This window comes from Pyxicephalus adspersus, chromosome 2 (assembly GCF_032062135.1).
Source record: "Pyxicephalus adspersus chromosome 2, UCB_Pads_2.0, whole genome shotgun sequence".
Taxonomy (NCBI): Eukaryota; Metazoa; Chordata; class Amphibia; order Anura; family Pyxicephalidae; genus Pyxicephalus; species Pyxicephalus adspersus.
Genome location: NC_092859.1, coordinates 32467662 through 32485542, shown reverse-complemented (window position 1 = coordinate 32485542; position 17881 = coordinate 32467662). Strand labels below are relative to the sequence as shown.

General features: G+C 40.2%; 1 protein-coding gene across 1 annotated transcript in view; it reads left to right on the top strand.

Moving 5' to 3' along the window:
• The window catches only part of SCUBE1 (signal peptide, CUB domain and EGF like domain containing 1), a gene marked incomplete at its 3' end in the record, with an annotated part of 137165 nt that overhangs the window by 36218 nt on the left and 83066 nt on the right, over nt 1-17881 (top strand). The window contains 1 exon segment of the mRNA XM_072400305.1: nt 1361-1495. Within this exon segment, the coding sequence (XP_072256406.1) occupies nt 1361-1495 (135 nt within the window).

The following is a 17881-nucleotide window of genomic DNA, read 5'->3' as shown; positions in this document are numbered from 1 at the left end:
ACTGAGGCTTCCTCCTACTAGGCTAATGCCACAGCTATCGTGCAATTATTTGTTGCAATTTGTTTTCCAGACTGTTGGTTAGGCCTAGATTAACATGTATGGTAAAATGCCACAAAACAGTGAAAAAAAATCCTTTTAAGAGATTAAAGGGACAAAATGGACCTGCTGGTAGCCAAGTTGTCTACTAGGAAGCATGGAAACCACCAGCCATACCTTTTCCTAAAAGAAAAGCCAGAACTGGGTAATTTTAAAGTTAAAAATAGTTTCTAGGATCTTTGAGATTTGTGAAGCTCCTAAAGGTTTATTTGCTCAGGAGATTTGTACACACCCAGAGCTATAACAGAGTTGTTCCTCATGTCAGAGGTTTGCTGTCCATCACACTGGGTCTGGTTAGCAGGTGGGAAAAAATGGTCCGTGGGGGAAAAAAATGGCCCTGTTTGGTGGCCAGTGGGAAGAAAAAATGCTCCTATGCCAGCGGTCGGTGATAAGGATTGTTTCTCCTATGTCAGTGGGAAATGATACACAATCATTGCTATTCAGTGGACACTTTTGGAGTTGTGATTTCAAACTCCATGTCTCAATTCCTTGTAATACCATCACAGATGAGACCATAAAGAAGGAAGGCAACACGCTGCATTCCACCAGTTGGTGCACTCTACTTTGTGCTGGAATGCCCAGCAGTGAGAAAACCAAATTAGTTTCACCCAATCAGCTAGGTAAACCAAATTGAAAAAATACATTTCTAAATTTCAGCATCATCAGTCAACTCATTGTTAGTCACGTTCTGCTGATGTATTTTGCTTCCTGAATGGCCAAACTATGATTATAGTCTTTGTAAAAGCAGAACTTTTGTGGGAACTTTTTTGACCCTGTCCAATTTATGTAATCTGTTTCTCAGCTGCAATGATTAAAGCCTCTAATTTGTCTTTTATCATTGTTACAGAGACACAAGTTTAAAGAGGCCATTCTACATTTTAAAGATTTCAAACCTGCTTGGCCGCTGTGTAATGCAATAAAGCTATACCTTGGCCTGGATGTTTGTGTAACAGTAAATTGAACCTCGGTGGCGTTGAGGTTTTTAGCATTTTTTGTCTCTGCTCAGCATCTTATGTTCAAGTCATGCTATTCTGTTCCACCTCTCAGAACATTAATAAACATAAAAATAAAAAATGTGCCCTGTTAGTAGCACATGAATTAGCTAGGGATTTTTAAACAAAACATATTTTTGTGTCTTTGGTAATAAATTATAAACATTTATATTAGCATTTTATAAATAGATATATTTCTCTGCACGCATCATGTTCCATTCAGTGATATTTAAAGTCCATAAAACATATTTTTTTTTTCTTCTCTTCTTCAGATGTGGATGAATGTCTGGATAATAACGGTGGATGCCAGCAAATTTGTGTCAATACAATGGGCAGCTACGAATGCCATTGTAAGGACGGCTTCTTCCTCAGTGACAACCAGCACACGTGTATTCATCGTTCCAATGGTACGTTCCTATAAAAGTTAAGCTTCTTCAGTACAAACGCTGAGATTTAATTAAAAAAAAAAAAAAAAAAGAAAAACTCTATTGAAGAGAAAAGATATAGTTTGTGTGTGTGCATTTTAATCACTTAACCCCTCAAATAAAAACAAAGATCTTTAACATGCATATATCAAGCTATTGGAGTACTTTGTTTTCTAATTTAAACATTTTTAAAAAAAATCCTTCTTTAGGATATGATGTCTATTTGGTTGCTGTAAGCCACTTTACAGTCTTTTTAAGGTGCCCCATAACATAACACTCCTCGAAGAGGGATTACATCTAGGACTCCAAGCATCATTAGGAAGGGCATCGCTCACCCAGTAGTGCCCATTACAATGCTAACTGCTGGAACACTCTGCAGCTAAAATTCGCCCCTCACTACTGAAGAGAGAAGAGAATTTCTGACAGATTTCAAGCACTTGCTCTTTTTCACAGTGGCCCCCACAAAAAACTTAAAATCTCTCTGGCAGCTAGCAACCTTATAAAAAAAAAAATGAACACCAAACTTTCCAACTAATCAGCACAAATTTTAATTAAACTCCTTCAGTATCTCGGGTTGTGTGGTAAACATTTGTAAATATATATGTGAAGCAATGGTGGATGCAGCAAACATCAGGCACTTGTACAAAACTGATTTTCAGAACCTACAGTGTTTTTTTTAATGGGCTCTGCAGAAATGTTTGGCCATGAGTTTCTCACAGCTCAGTTGAGAGGGTGTCTGGTGAAAGTCACTCATTTGTTACCAAAGCTGGGTGACATTGGGGCAGGGCAGGCAGGAATAGCGGTTTTGCAGACCAGCAGGTCGGTTTTGCAGGTCAGCAAAAGGAAAAAACAGAGGCAGCAGGTGGGATGGCATGTTGCCACAACAGGAGACAGAGAAAAACTACAATGCGTATTGTGCCACCTGTCGTATTGTGCCACCTGCTTGACATGCTTATGTTTTCACGTAAGTCCAGAGACTGTTTCTTTACTAATTGTAACTAGGAACACTAGTCATATACACACACACCTCAATAAAATACAGGCCCTAGTTGAGTCCTCTGTATGCTAGGGGCCTAGTCTAGCTGCACAATTTTGCTCAACAGTATGTCTGTGTGAACCTTTGCAATGTGTTTTTCTGACTGAAAACGGTCACAAATGTGGCATGATTGTTGGTTCCATGTGGCAGGCCTAAATTATTAAAAAACTACTGATCTGCTGAGATTTTGAAGCACAACCATTTCTAGTATTTACAGAAAAAGTCACCGAAAAAGATAAAATATCCAACGTGCAGCAGTTCTCTGGGTGAAAATACTTTTTTGATACCAGATGGGAGGGGGCAATGGCCAGAATGACTCAAGCTGATAAAAGGGCAATCATATTTCAAATAACAAGGAAATAAAGAGGGTTGAACCTAGTACTACCAAGGGCACAGTGTGCTTCATTAAGTGGCTGGTGTGTGTGTATACGTAAGTTAAGGATCCTTTGCAAGGGACCAATACATGTTTTTAAATGAACAGCCTATATTCTTCTAGTAAACCAACCCCAGTGTTCAGGAGAGGATGTGCAAGAGAAGAATACAGGTGGTTTGTGGAAGTTGGCATGTGCAAGAAAGGCATGTAGGGTATGACAGCGGGCAATATGTGCAAGAAAGGCTGTCGAGTTGCAGCCATAAGCAATTATTGGATACCTGGAGTTTCAGTTCATAAATATATATACCAGCTTCATATATTTCAGCAGTGTCAGTTGCTGTCCTGCCATGACCTGTAAAACTACTTCCCAGGTCTTGAGGTGTAAGATATTTTGTAACATTATTCTGTGGAGTGGTTTGTTAATGCCCCCTGAGTGGGAGACCAAGATTACCTCGAAAGTGTTATGTGGGATTTGTGTTTTGGTTATTTTTTTTAGTAGTTAGTCACATGAACAATGATTGGAATCTGCTTACATTTGTTAAAAAGTAAGCAACATAAAGGTGATACCCTGAGTTTTATGTATGTTGTCATAACCTACAGGCTTTTCCAGCTCCTGAAAACTCCAAGCACAACAACACATCACATTTGCATTATTTTAAATAGACAATGTTTTCAACCAAGAGTGCTTCTATAAAAGAGAAAAGGACATGTAATATAGTTTCTGAATGTTGAAGTGTGACAGGTCCTCTTTGAATAATTAGCTAATTTACCGTTCTGTCTCTTCCTTGCGATTAACGACTCGATTATCCAAACACAACTTCTGAAGATGGGTTTAATGACTTAATTAGGTCGTCAGTTGTGCAATCATATTCCAGTAGCTGCACTGAGCCTCATCAAGCCTTGTTCTGACTCCGGCCAAATTGCTTCTTTTCTTTTCCTCCATCCTCCCAGTAATTGCTGATGAAATAAAGGCTTCACGGGTAATAATAATCCGCTCTCATGGGGCTTTAGATTGTAACAATATGTCACTGTAATCCAGAAGGGACTGGCTGCCAAATACTGAGTGTTGCGTCCATGATTTCTCAAAGCCGGGTGCTGCTGGAGAAGGGTGTCTGCAGCAGAGAGAAGGCAAGAGGGAATTCACAGAAAGTTACCCTGTGCATGTGCCAGCAGGAGTGATGGGGGCTAAAGCGACAGCTCCTTATTGTCCCTTTCTATTTGAAAGGCTGAATTATTGTATGAAAACTATAAAAAAATGATGTGCACTATTTCAGTCTTTGCTTGGTAGTCTAATACCAATATAAAAATCACTCAAGTGCATAAGTGCATGCTGTGTGGTCATTGTTGCGCACTGGCCCTTTGAAAGTAGACATCTAGACATTGCTACAGACATCTAGACATTTACAATTTTGCATTACTACATTTCTGACGTGTTAGATCATACAGCAACACTCTCTCTCTGTCTCTCTCTCTCTCTCTGTGTGTATCTATCTATCTATCTATCTATTTTATCTAATCTACTCTAATCTATCTAATCTATTCTATCTAATCTATCTATCTCCCATCCTATTGTGTGTGAAATTCCCTCACCTACTAGATTGTAAGCTCTTCAGGGCAGGGTCCTCTCCTCCTGTATCACTGTCTGTATTAGTCTGTCATTTGCAATGCAATCCCTATTTATTGTACAGCGCTGCGTAATATGTTGGCGCTATATAAATACTGTTTATTAATAATAATAATAATAATATATATATATATATATATATATATATATATATATATATATATATATATATATAATGTATATGTGTGTGTGTGTGTATGAATAATTTCTTTTAAGAAAACCTCAGTATTTAATTATTAGAAAGCTGAGGGGGTGTGGCTTGGCGGTCTCGGGAGATGTCTGCATGAACTCTTAGCTCCGACGACACCGGTGGCTAAATTCCGCAAGCAGGGCACCTACGGCTTGGCACCATGGGCAAATCGAAGCAGGGTAAATCGGAGAAGCTCCCCCATACCCCTGCACAGCAGCCTTTCTCCTCACAGCCCTAAATCAGGGCATTTGTCATTGATACTCCCCAGGATCCTAAGAGGGCGCCTACGCCATTTTCCCCTCAGCAGATGTGGCGTACAAAGAGCTTGGACATGCGGCTCCAGGATTATGCTGCAGCCGCTTGATCTCCCACCTCCTCGGGTCAACATCACCACAACCTGGCTTCCACAAAACAGGAAGAAGACCCACCGGAGGCTGCATGCAATGCAGAGGGTTCCCAATCATCGGGGGCACATCAGGTGGGGGGGGGGCATTTCCTACTCCCCTGAAGGCCCCTACGCCTCCTTGGATGAGACCATCCCGGCTGTTTTCCGGCCTGAAGCTATCTATTCTCCGTGGGGAGAGGTGAAAGGAGACTCCCCTGCCCCCCATGACTCAGGCCCCCCTGAGCTAAGCAGAGAGGTCTTCCCTACTTTGGGCCCCCTGTCTCATGCACATGGCCCCTTTAAGGAAAGCCCAATACTGCATCCCATGGGTCTGCAGGCTCTGTGTATAAAAATCCTGATGTCGTCCCTTCATGGCAGCAACATCTCCAAATGTTACCCACGAAGGCAGATTTTCAGCACCCTATAGCAGAAGTACAGTCTACCCTGCGATATAAAATTGGAGCCCTATGTGTTACGTATTTACAGTCCCTAGCTGGGAGAGTGGGGGACCTCAGTGAGAATTTTTATATCAGGCCAAAGGTGATATAGAAGCCTTTAGCCATAAATCCGGGGACTATCACTTGAAAATCGGAGATCTTTATCATCACTTGGAAGATATGGATAATTGGGTTCGCAGAAACAACATCAAGGTCCGTGATTTAGCGGAGGCTACCCAAAATTCAGATTTGAAGCAACCTTCTTCACATGTTATCGGCATTACTTTGGCATTTCAAGTTTCGAGGCAACCTCCCTCGGCTGCCAGACCACGGGATTGTTTTAGTCATCTGACGGATGCAGATCTTAAGGATGAAATTATGGCGGCCGCAAGAAATATGCATAATCTGGAGTTTGATGGAGCTCCCCTTCAGCTTTTTGAAGATTTATCCTCGCACACCATACAACAACGGCGCCTCCTGCAACCACTCCTCGCCATTTTACGGGATAATCATATCCCCTATAGATGGTTCTTCCTGTTCAGCCTAACAGCGCACAGAGATCGCAATTGGGCTGTGCTACGTTGTCGGGAGGACCTCCCCTCCTTCTGCTGGCACTTGGAAATTTCTTTGCCCGAACTCCCAGCTTAAGGACAAAGTGTTTAACACTCTCCAGGCTAAGGTTTTAACACTCTCTCTCCCCCACCCCCAGCCCCTCCGGACAGTGGGCAGCGTTGAGAGGGGTTTTTGTATCCCATATTATTTTTGATACTGACGTTTTCATCAGAAAATTGTGGTTTTTCTACTCTGTTCATACAATTTTTTAGCACTTTGTTTCTCCTTACTTTAACCTGTTGGAGATTACTGCTGGGTTTTTGCCCTTACTGCTATTGTTGTATAGCCTATATTTGCCATAATATATGTTGGACCTCACTAGTCCGGAAATAGATGTCTCGGTAATTGATGCCAATTCTTACTCTGCTCTTACTTTCATCTAGAAATGTATCTGACATGATATGGATGTGCTATCCCAATGTTGGTAATTAGATAAGAATAGGATGTTACTTTTGCTTATGGTTGCACATGATATTACTTTTAGGCATTTTATTTCTCAGAAGTGTGACTCCTTGGGGGGGTCCTGCACTAAGCCTGGTTTTTGGGGTGAGTTGTGGGACATCCCCTTGGAGCTCCTTTTCTGCTAGACCCACGGTGCCGGTCAGTTTGGTTTTCTGATGCTATCTTGTTTATCGGTACATTGTTATGGGGACTGTTGGGCCCTCGACCCCCTTGGAAGTGTTGGTACGCCCACCAGGTACTGTTGTTCCCCAGTTGTTCTTAGGGACACCTAGGGACCGGTCTTTGCTCCGGTCCTTTATTCCCTCTCCCCTCCCAAAAAAGCATTTTGCACTTCTTCATGCTGCTATTCTGGGTGCAGGTGGTTTGCCTCCCTACCTGTTCCCCTACAGATAAAATGGTTGTAATCATATTGTACTTCAATGGCGACTAAAATTTTCTCTCTCAATGTTAAGGGGCTTAATTCTAACACTAAGAGGAAGTTGGCACTCAGGGAATTTCGGCGGAAGTGATCTTCCAGCAGGAGACACATTATGATCACACAGGTACTCCACATCCCCTCCGCCAACTTCTGTTCTGCAGCAATCTAAGGCCTTTCAACAGCTCTTAGACGCTACCAAATATATGAGAGCTGGTGCATTCAGCATCCAACGAGTAGACAGTTCAGATTTTGCTCCCCACCTTACCACACTCACACTAGCATTGATAACAGTGTATCTGCTGACATACATCCTAAAACTTGGCCAGATCATGCCCCGGTCACCCTGAATGTTTTTCTAGCCCCATCTAAATCTAGAGTCTGGAATTGGAGACTGAATGACTTTCTCCTTAAAAATGAAGACACCAAATCGGTCCTCACTATAGGTATTCAAAAATATTTAACTTAAAACAAGGGTTCAGTGGCGCATACCTCTACACTCTGGGAGGCTCATAAGGCGGTCATTAGAGGTCAGAGCGTAGCGGGAGCTACACTGTGCGGAGGCGAAACTCATCAATAAGCCGTCACTGGGTCTCCTACAGGAGGTGACCTTCCTCTGCTCTAAATTGAGGGCTCTGGAACTGAGAAAAGCCAGTTGGATGATGCAACATACCCGATAACTATATTACCACAAAGGTAACAAGGCAGATAGATATGCTTTTGGCACGTAAATTAAGAGATGCACAGGTCAATTCCTCTCCCATGGCCATCAAAGACCAACATGAGGTAATAAGATATGATCCGTCTTGTAAAGCCTCCTGTTTTGAAGCCTATTACACTCAACTGTATTAGGTTGTGCATCAAGGGCAGAACTCCTTAGGGAGAAAATAGATTCCTACTTAGCGGAACTAGATCTCCCCCAGCTGTGGGAAGAGCACCTAGAACATCCCAACCGACCCATTACCGAGGAAGAAATCTCTAAAATTATATCTCATCTTCCCTCTAATAAAGCTTCTGGTCCGGATGGTCTATTGTGCTTATATTACAAAAACTTTCTACCAGAATTACTCCCACACTTAGAGGCTTTATTTAATGATTTTTTTTTGCGGAGTAAACCCATTTGGCCTTCAATGTCTACCTCCCACATCACGGTTATACCCAAATCGGGTAAAAATCCTATAGATTGCACTAACCACAGACCCATAGCACTAATAAATTCGGATCTAAAAATTTACACCCAACTGCTGGCCAACAGACTCTCTAAGCTCCTTCCATATTTAGTGCATGGGGACCAAACTGGTTTTATCCTTTTTCGTCATGCAAGTGATAACACCCGTAGAGTTATTAATGTTATAGATATCCTTAACAAATGTAAAACGCCATAGATGTAGCCTAGATGCAGTGAAGGCGTTTGATCGCCTTAGCTGGCTGTTTGTTTTCCACACTTACTAAGCTGGGATTTTCAGAACTTTTTGTCAGTGCATTTCTGTCCCTTTATAGGAGCCCCAGGTAATTTTCTATTAAAAACGGCACACGTCGGGTGTCCACTATCCCCCCTTCTGTTTGCCTTATGTATCGAACCACTGGCCGCGAAAATTAGGTCTAATCCAATTATCCCAGGTGTTTGGGAAAAGGGAGTCCTCCTACAAGATTTCCCTGTATGCGGATGATGTGCTTCATACACTGACACAACCTACTATTACTTTACCGAATCAGTGGTCTGAACTACACTAGTTCGGTGAAATTTCTGGTTACAAGGTGAACTCCTCTAAAACGGAGGCCTTGCCTTAACATATGCCAACCCTACAACTCTCAGTGTTGGCAAGACAGGTACGCCTTTATGTGGAGGAATCATTCTATTGGTTACTTAGGCACTCAGATAACGGCTACATACAGCCACCTGTACTTCCCCCATTGTTCCTGGAGCTTCATAACTACTTAAACAGAACACGCACCCGTTATCGCTTCTGGGACGTATAGCATCAGTGAAAATTATACTCCTACCTAAACTTTTATATTTATTTGAGACCCTTCCAGTGCGGGTTCTCGTCCAGACCCTGAAAAAGCTACAGGCTGGTTTTCTAAAATTTATTTGGGCACATAAGCGACATAGACTCTTCTACATCGGTAGTTTGTACACCAAGGGAGCTTTGGAGGTCTGGGAGCTTCAGACCTGCTTAAATATTATGTGGCGGCTCATTTATGCTATTTGCCTTTTTGGACCTCATTAAATTCTTGTACTATTTGTAGGGAATTGGAGGAATCCTGGATCGCCCCGATCCACCCTAATGTGATGCTTTGGAGCTCCTCCCTCCTCTTGGCAGATAAGGATTTGCTTTCACCAATGCTGTTTACTAGAAATTTTTGGCGGACTTAAAAAAGCTTAATTATGGTCCATCCTCCACAGCATCGGTACTGACGCCCATTATCCTCAACCCCCTACTGCCTTATAGTCTTACCAGAGTGTTTAGCAGCCCTAGAGGGAGAGGGGGCTATTCCATTTTAGGAATATCCTACACCTTGTGGAGAAGAGGTTGGTCTCCTTTTCAGAACTTCAGGCCCAATTTGACTTCCCACAAACTTCCTTTTTTATCTGCAGATTAGACCCTATGCCCTCTCCCTCACCCAGGTGTCTGGGTTTTCAGAAACGACCTCCTTTGAGAGGATATGCATGAATGGTCCATATGCTAAAAGTTTGGTTTCTTCAATTTACCGCCTCCTTTATATAACCATAAGAGGGATTTCTGGTAAATTTGTATATATGAGCACTTGGGAATCTATTCTAGACCGCACTTTGGAGAGTGATGAGTGGTCAGATATCTGGGAAGCAGCACAAAAAAGGTCAATCTGTACATTATATAAGGAAAGTTTATACAAAATAATATTTGGATGATACCACACACTGGATGTGTTGCACAGGTTGTTTCCCGCTGTGGACCCTATTTGCTGGCAATAGACCTCTATTGTGGGACATAGAAAGGAACCCTGGAACATGTGTTCTGGTATTGTCCCAATATTCAGACCCAACAACAGCTTTTTACTAGATTCGCTTAACAACTTATTGGGGCTACCTCCTACAGGCCTCCCCAAACTTACTAGTAAACTGATTGCCCATATACTGGTGGCAGCTCGCACCCTGATTCCAACCAGGTGGGATTCCACCCTGCCTTCCTCTCTAGAGGATTTATATACCCGTATCCAGGATGTTCGCCTAATGCAATACCTTACGGCCCTTAAACAAAAACAAAGTGGATACGTTCCAATTGATTTGGGATCCATGGGACACATACTACTCGCAATTGCAGGTCTAGGAAATAGTTGTGCATACTTTACCCTGGAAAACCTTACTATTATTGCCCACCCACCTCCTTCTCAAATTCCCCCCTGTTATTGCTCCTGATTGTTATTATTAGGACTTGTTACCCCTTGTCGTTGGAAAGGATCGTGAAAGATCCTTTCCAACGACAAAAATTGGAAGTGTGTACGCAGCTTAAGAGTCTGCAGCAAGGGCTGATCAGAAATGTCATAAATGTGTCTAGCAGGTATCAGTCAATAAATGGTATGTTGACTCTGGAAGATACCTGAAAAAGGTGGTATTCTCCTATTGGAGAGAGAAGCAGAGATAAAGTTGTTGTCATTGGGAAGTACTGTAATCTGAGACAGGTAAAATATATACATGTGCCTAACTTGGAATACATGCATCAAATGTGAATTTAAAATCTGATGCTACCGGTAGGTTAGGTCGCTTCCAATGCTCCCTGATCTTTCAGGAAATGTGTAGTTGGAAAAACACTTCCCCACAGCACAGTGAGGTGGAAGACACCACTTTTAGTGGAACAAGTGTTGTCGCCCCTATACCCAATTAAACAATGAAGAGCCGCTATGTCTGTTGTCTCTTCATGGTATGTTAACTTATTTGTGTTTAGCTTGCCTGGTTTGCTACCCAGTCTTACCCCTACCTCTCCCAGTCTGATTGCCACTGTACAGGGTATTTGAAGATGCTCATGCTAGATTAGCCAGGTATATAGACTGCTATTTATAAATTACATGTAATTATATATTTGTGACTACTAAGTGTATATATTGGCTTGCGAGTTCAAATTGAATACTTTAAATGCAAAAAAATTAAGATATTTACATATTTTGCCCAGTTTATATTTTATATATTTTAAATTCACAGTATCTCTAGATTACAGTGACTATGTCCATCTCAGTTGCTAAACTATCAAATCAAGCTATCAAATACATTTTTACAGAAGGCTTTAAACTAACCTGATGGAAAAGGAGCTCTCTGGCACTAAAGTAGTTAATGTGTAACCGCATGAATATAAATATGCAACATTTCTTAAAGCTTTGCTGCACGATTTAAGACTTTTTCCTCTCTTTACCATGTGAAATGTTGTATAACATGAATTATTCTTCATAGTAAACCGCTTGTTTATATTTTTTCCTACTTGTGGTTTTCTGTTGGCTTTGGGATGCCAGGAGAAAAGCCTTTTTTTGTGTGGAAGTTTTCATAATAAACAAAAATATGGACTTGAGCTATAGGAATTTAAAAGAAAGTTCTTGCAAAAGGAACAAATTTGAGCTCAGAAATATTTAGATACTTTGTTCCCAATAAAACAAGTCCAGATCGTTTTAGAAAATTGCGGTTTTGAGTTGAGGGTCAGCCTTCAGTGGAGTTCAGATAGAAGAGCAGAAATTAGGTTTAGTAGAATTGGAATCTTCTGCATGCCTGGAATAGCAGTGAGTAGGCTGGGAGGAAGCTGCACTAATCTTACCAGCCCTGAGATTATACAGCCAAGGTGCAGCTGTATGGATACCAGATACCTTTCAGAGAATTAAAGGTACGCTCTAGCCCTAACATAAATTCTCACTACACAAACATTAGCAGGGAAGGCGTATGAAAAAAAAAATGCTTGGGTTTCCTACTGCCCATGATTCAGAACATTATTTTGATTCTATGAAATAATGTCCCACTGTCTTCTGGGAAGCAACACTTGATTGCAGTAACATTGAGGTCAACAGGACCACTGAGAACTGCAAGGACCCAGCTGATATATTTATTTTTTGGCAGTATAGATACAGGGAATGACACGTATTAAGATTGTAAAAAAATTTCCAGGACTGTGTAGTACATATCGACTGGGTCGCTTACAAAGGAAAACGGGTCACTTACAAAGGAAAAGGCCAGTTTTTTTTTGTCTTGGATCTCTGGTAACCTGTGTTCTAATATGTGGCTGCAGCACAGCACCAATCTCCAGACCCCCTGCAGTTATTTAGGCAGCCAGGGAGTACAATGGTTTCTTCTGGCTGGCTTGTATACCCTGTGCTTTTTCTGAGCCAGCGGAGACGCTGCTTTGTGCAGATGGAGAAGACTTCCCTCCAGTTACTTTAAAGTCCAATAGATTCTGTTTTCTTTTAGTTTGGTATAAAGTCTGGTCAGGTTTTACTGCTCAGAAGATTTATCTCTCCTTCTTCTCTTGCTACATTTTCTAACTCTGTATGGCATTTGGCAGCAATAGTTCAATAGGCTCTGCACTGTTGCATGTAACAAGAAGATACCTCTGGTATTTTTCTAAGCTCTCGGTGGCTAAGTGTTGCATTGAAGCGGAAGTGAGTATTTTGCTGCTGGTAACGAGGGAAACCTAAGGCTGAACCAAACCTACCTCTCCTACAGCTATGCTAAATCTATAAGCACTTATGTTAGTTCTCACATATTTACACAGTCTTCTTCTGGGTTTGCTATCTTGATTTGCCAGCCTGGTATGTACAGTGGTGCTTGACAGTTTGTGAACCTGTACAATTAGCTATATTTTCATATAAATGTGACCTAAAACATCTGATTTTCTAACCCGGGCGTAAAAGTAGGTATTATATTTGGTCATTTATTTAATAAAAACATTATTCAATAACTTACCTGCATGTGGCAAAACTATGTCAATCCTTAGGATTATCATATATTTGAAGGGGTCTTGAAGATCAGGTGTTTTCAATCAATAGGATGACAATCTGACTGAGCCATAAGCCTGTTTTATTTAAAGAACAGGATCCTGTGAAGCCTGATCTTACATATAACACATTTGTGGATGTGTATTATGGCTCACAAAAGGAGATGTCTTAGGACCTCATGAAGGGTTGTTGATGTCCATAAAGCTGGAAAAAGTTACATGACCACCTTCAAATGGTTACTCTACCCAGAAGTGGTGGATCATCAAAGAACTCCAACTGCATGTTAAGTAGTCAGAGAGGAACTTGGGGTAAGGTCCAAGCAACTGAAGGCCTGTGTGACATTGGCGAATGTTTGAGTCTACCAACATGGCTACCAACAGCAATGGTATATATGGCAGGGTAGCAGTGAGACGGCCCTTGCTTACCCCCCAAAATATTGCTCACTGTCTACAGTTTGCTAAAGCTTATGTGGACAAACCAGAAGAACATTGGAAAAATGTTTTGTGGACATGTGAAGTCAAGCGATAACTTTTTGGTCACATATGTAACATTACATTTGGGGAAAGAAAAAACACTGCATTCTAGCATAAAACCTTATCCCACCTGGGAAAAATGGAAGTGGGGGTGTTCTGGTTTGGGCTTGTTTTGCTACATCTAGGCCTTTATGGCTTGCCTCATTGATGAAAAAATGAATTCTGAACTATACTAGAGAATTAAGGGAAATTTTAAATACATCTGTCCTGACATCTGAAACTTAGAGGTAATGGGTCATGCAGCAAGAAAATGAACCTAAAAACATAAGTCATTATTCTAAGCAATGGTTAAAGATGAATAAAGTGAATGTACTGGAATTCCCAAGTCAAAATTCTGACAATCCTACTGAAGTGTTGTGGAAAGACCTAAAACAAGCCGTTCATGTGAGGAAACCACCCACCATCCAAGAGTTGAAACTGTACTTGATGGCGAAATTGGCTACAATTGCTCAGAGTGATTGTGCTTGACCGACAGTTAGAAAAACTGGTACATAAAGGGGTCATTTGTTTAACTAGGTTTTCTTCATCTACTTTTTAGATGAAGTATGAAGTTTAAGGTCACATTCATATAAAATATAGAAAACATTTAAGGTTCCCAATCTTTTAAGCTCCACTGTACTCAGTTCTCACTCCTGAGCTGATGTACAGGAGTACATTTGTGCTGGTGAATAGTATATATAGTGTGTTTATAGTGTGTATAGTGTGTTTATATAGTATTTTTTGTTTTTCTTTAAGTTAGGGTGCATTTGACTTTTTATCCTTTGAACTTGCACTGTTTTGACAATGCCAAAAATGGGGCAAACTTTTGTAACTTACTTTTATTAGTTTCCCAGTATTTGACCTTGTGGATGTAACTGCTATAATGAAAGTGCAATGTGTGCAATAAAATGGAAAAGGAGTGTGATGTTCGTGAAACTGTTTTGTTACCTAGTGCAAATGAAATGCGGGTAGTTAAACACAATAGGTGCTTTGTTTACTCACCTAATGTTCCCGGTTTATTTATGGACCAAGGGCTAGCTAATGATTTTGTGCAGAAGAGTTATAATTCTTTTTCAGAAGCCCTTGTATTTTTAATTTACCCACTCTTTTTTTCTCTCGGCATGTCATGGTTTGCAGTTGATTATGCTTGAAATATTAGAATTGGTTGACCCTTCTTTGACCTTGTAAACTAGAATGTAATAGACTTCTGTTAAAACCAGTTATTTATTAGCAACAGTCGTCTTGTGTTAATGCAAAACAACTTAAAAAAAAAAATACTTTTATTTTATTATTTGGATTGCTGTTCTTTGGGACAATATTACAGCAGAGTCATGTTATATGATTTCATGTTGCCCTGTGTTGTAACTGAATTGTAAAATTAGGTTGATGAGTATTTATCAATCTTAAAAAAAAAAAAAAAAAAAAAAGGCATTTAACATTCTGGGATATCGGGTGCTTTCTGATTACCTGATCCTGATCTCTCATTAGAATCATGCCCAGACATTGTTGGGAATTTATACAGACATGTCGGTGACTATACACACTACTGGGCCACAGTATGAGGTTGCAGTCATTCTATGATTTGCATTTTATTTGGTGATTTGAACAGTGTGTGCAAATCACAGAGAGCTGGATTCAAAATCAATCTAGATCAATAAAAATGTTCTACTTTTTTGGTAATTAGGATTTTGTGTTGCATTAATTCTTTTTGACTGTATTTGTCAAAAAATACCTTTTGCCAGTTGGATTCACATCCAAAAAAGTACTGGGTGACTCAAATTGCTCTATAGCAGTGTTTCTCAACCAGGGTTCCCTGACACTCTAGGGTTGCTCCAAGGTTACTCTGTGGTCAGCTTAAGGAACACCAATGATCTTTTTGGCTATCTGTTAAATTGGCTTTCTTACCACTCGCCAGAAATGTAGGAAGCTTTCTTCCCACTGACCACCACCCTAATGAACTGTGGACAACAAGAAATGTTAAAGAAACACTGCTTTATAGTGTTTACCTTTGCTACTTCTCTAACATTCAACATTTCATAAATGAAAAGGAGAAATGCTGCAAGTAAGCTTTTAAAATACATATGTGCACATTTAGACAGCTGTAAGAAGTAGTTTGTAAGGCAGCATGATGAAATGAAAGCCCTCTGAATCATCTTTTTAGTTTTATCTGGAGTATAGTCCAAAAGCAATAGTTTAAAAATTTCACTTTCTATCTATGAACTGCCCTACAATGTTTCTTGTCAACCCTTTGTAATTAACGACCACCATTGTACATACTGTCTATGCCTACTGGTGGGAGTCTAAAATGATGTCATGTGTAAGAAAGTGATGGAGCTAAAGAGATAGGCAAAACTTTCATCTACAGAGAAGCCCTTAATTACCTTTTGGAAAAGTTGGCAAATTGTTATAAACAGTTCACATGGACAAAGAATTACATCTCTGTCTTGGAATGCTCAGGCTGAATACTAAAGTTAATTTAGCAGAAGAAAATAGCCACTGATCCTACAGGATAATGGAATGGCGTAAGGCGGAAAGAACGCATCCGAACCAATAAACAAGTTTAATGCATATTCGGAAGCATTAAGCCAGATAGGTATAACTGCAACCCCAAAGGTGGCTTCAGAATTATCTTGCAGTATTGAAACTTTTGTTGTCTCTGATATTTTAATGTGATTTAAAAATAGTGAAATACAGAATTTTATTGCAGATGCTAGTAATCCTGCATTCTATTGTGTGGTGTTACTTCTTATGCGGTGTTATTAAATACCCCCCTCCAATTTTTTTTTTCCTTTTATATTGTGTCACTGTTCTAGTCTGACGTGAGACGGTGGTAATACAATACTTATGTCTGTGTTGTACTAGCAATCCTGTGTCATCACTTTCTTGCTAAACCAGCAATTCGGAAAAAAGAATGCTGTTGCAATTCGGCAATATCTATCTTCACCTTAACGTATTAAAATAAATATATATATATATATATATATATAATGATAGTTTTTTGCATATTCATTTTTTAAATGCATTGTAGTTCTTACCTATTTAGGGTGCTAACAGGGCTTTATCATTTAGAAAATTAATTACTTTCTGAATACACTACCTTCGTGGGTCTTATAAGACTCCAGGTGCACATATGGACTAGCATTGCAAGAGGCTGAAGCAAATGGAATTGATGACACTACATGACCAGACTTTCAGTAAACCCTAAGCTGCTGAGCTGCAGTCAAAAGTTTGCAGTAGGCAGAGCTAAGCACCTTGCTCCCTGTAATGTTATGAATTTTTTGAAAAGAGCAATTCACATAATACTATCAAATTATTAGTCTTTGTTAAGCTCGCCACCCCCCACCTTTCTTGAAATGAAACTGCACATACTATGTACTGCACGAAACTAGCAATGGACATTCTTTGCGTACAATAGACGAAAAAAGTTAATTAGATATAGAAAAAAATTAAGACTACATTTGAATTGGAAAAAAATAATTTATACAGTGCTTACTTCTGAAGACCTGCTGCATTACTGAACTACATTTTTGGCAACTCTGGAGGCTCTGAAAAATGAAAGCCTCTAGAACAGCTTGATAAAGTGGCGCTAAATTTGATTACATACTCCGGAGCTTCCTGCAGGCTTCAGAGTTGGAAATGAGAAAGATGTGATTAATGAAATATAATCTGCAAGAGAGTTAGCCACAGTCTGTTTTGGCTTTGCTGCAGGTAAAACGGAGAAGTGCAAAGCAATCGGTAAGACTGTTCACTGAAATATCATAAACTTTCATCATGCCCCGGCTTGGGAAGTATAAATCCCCATGCTTATCAGCCACTAGAACGGGGATTTAGAAGCTCTTATTTAAATATAACAGTGAAGCTTCTTGGCTTGGCTGACGCAGCAGATCGTGCGGTCTAAAGCTGCAAGAGACTTGATACACCGTCTAAAAGAAAACATTCCCAGACTTTCTTATATGCAATTTTTTTCCTCCCTCGAAAAATTTCTTTTCCTGGTTGTGTCAAAGCTGTCAAACCAATTTCCTCCTTCAACATGGCAAAGCCACAAAACTAGATTACAAAAATTGAATGCACATGTTAATTGTGGCTTTTGCATTCAACTTAGAGTAAATAGTTTAGTGCAAATTTGAAAGGTTTATGGGGTCATTCAAGATTGCTTAGAGTTGTAGCGCTGAACTTTTTAAACAAAGTGAGAAAAGTAGATCCAGGTTAAACCCCCCCCCCCCACACACACATACATACACAGGCACACACACTACCACCACCTTGACTGTTATGAGTAGTCCAAATCCATAATGTACCTTTTAAATATGGAGACTGAGGTCATGTAATCAATCTTTCCTGACAAAAGTTGTGGCCTTCTTATTGTAGAC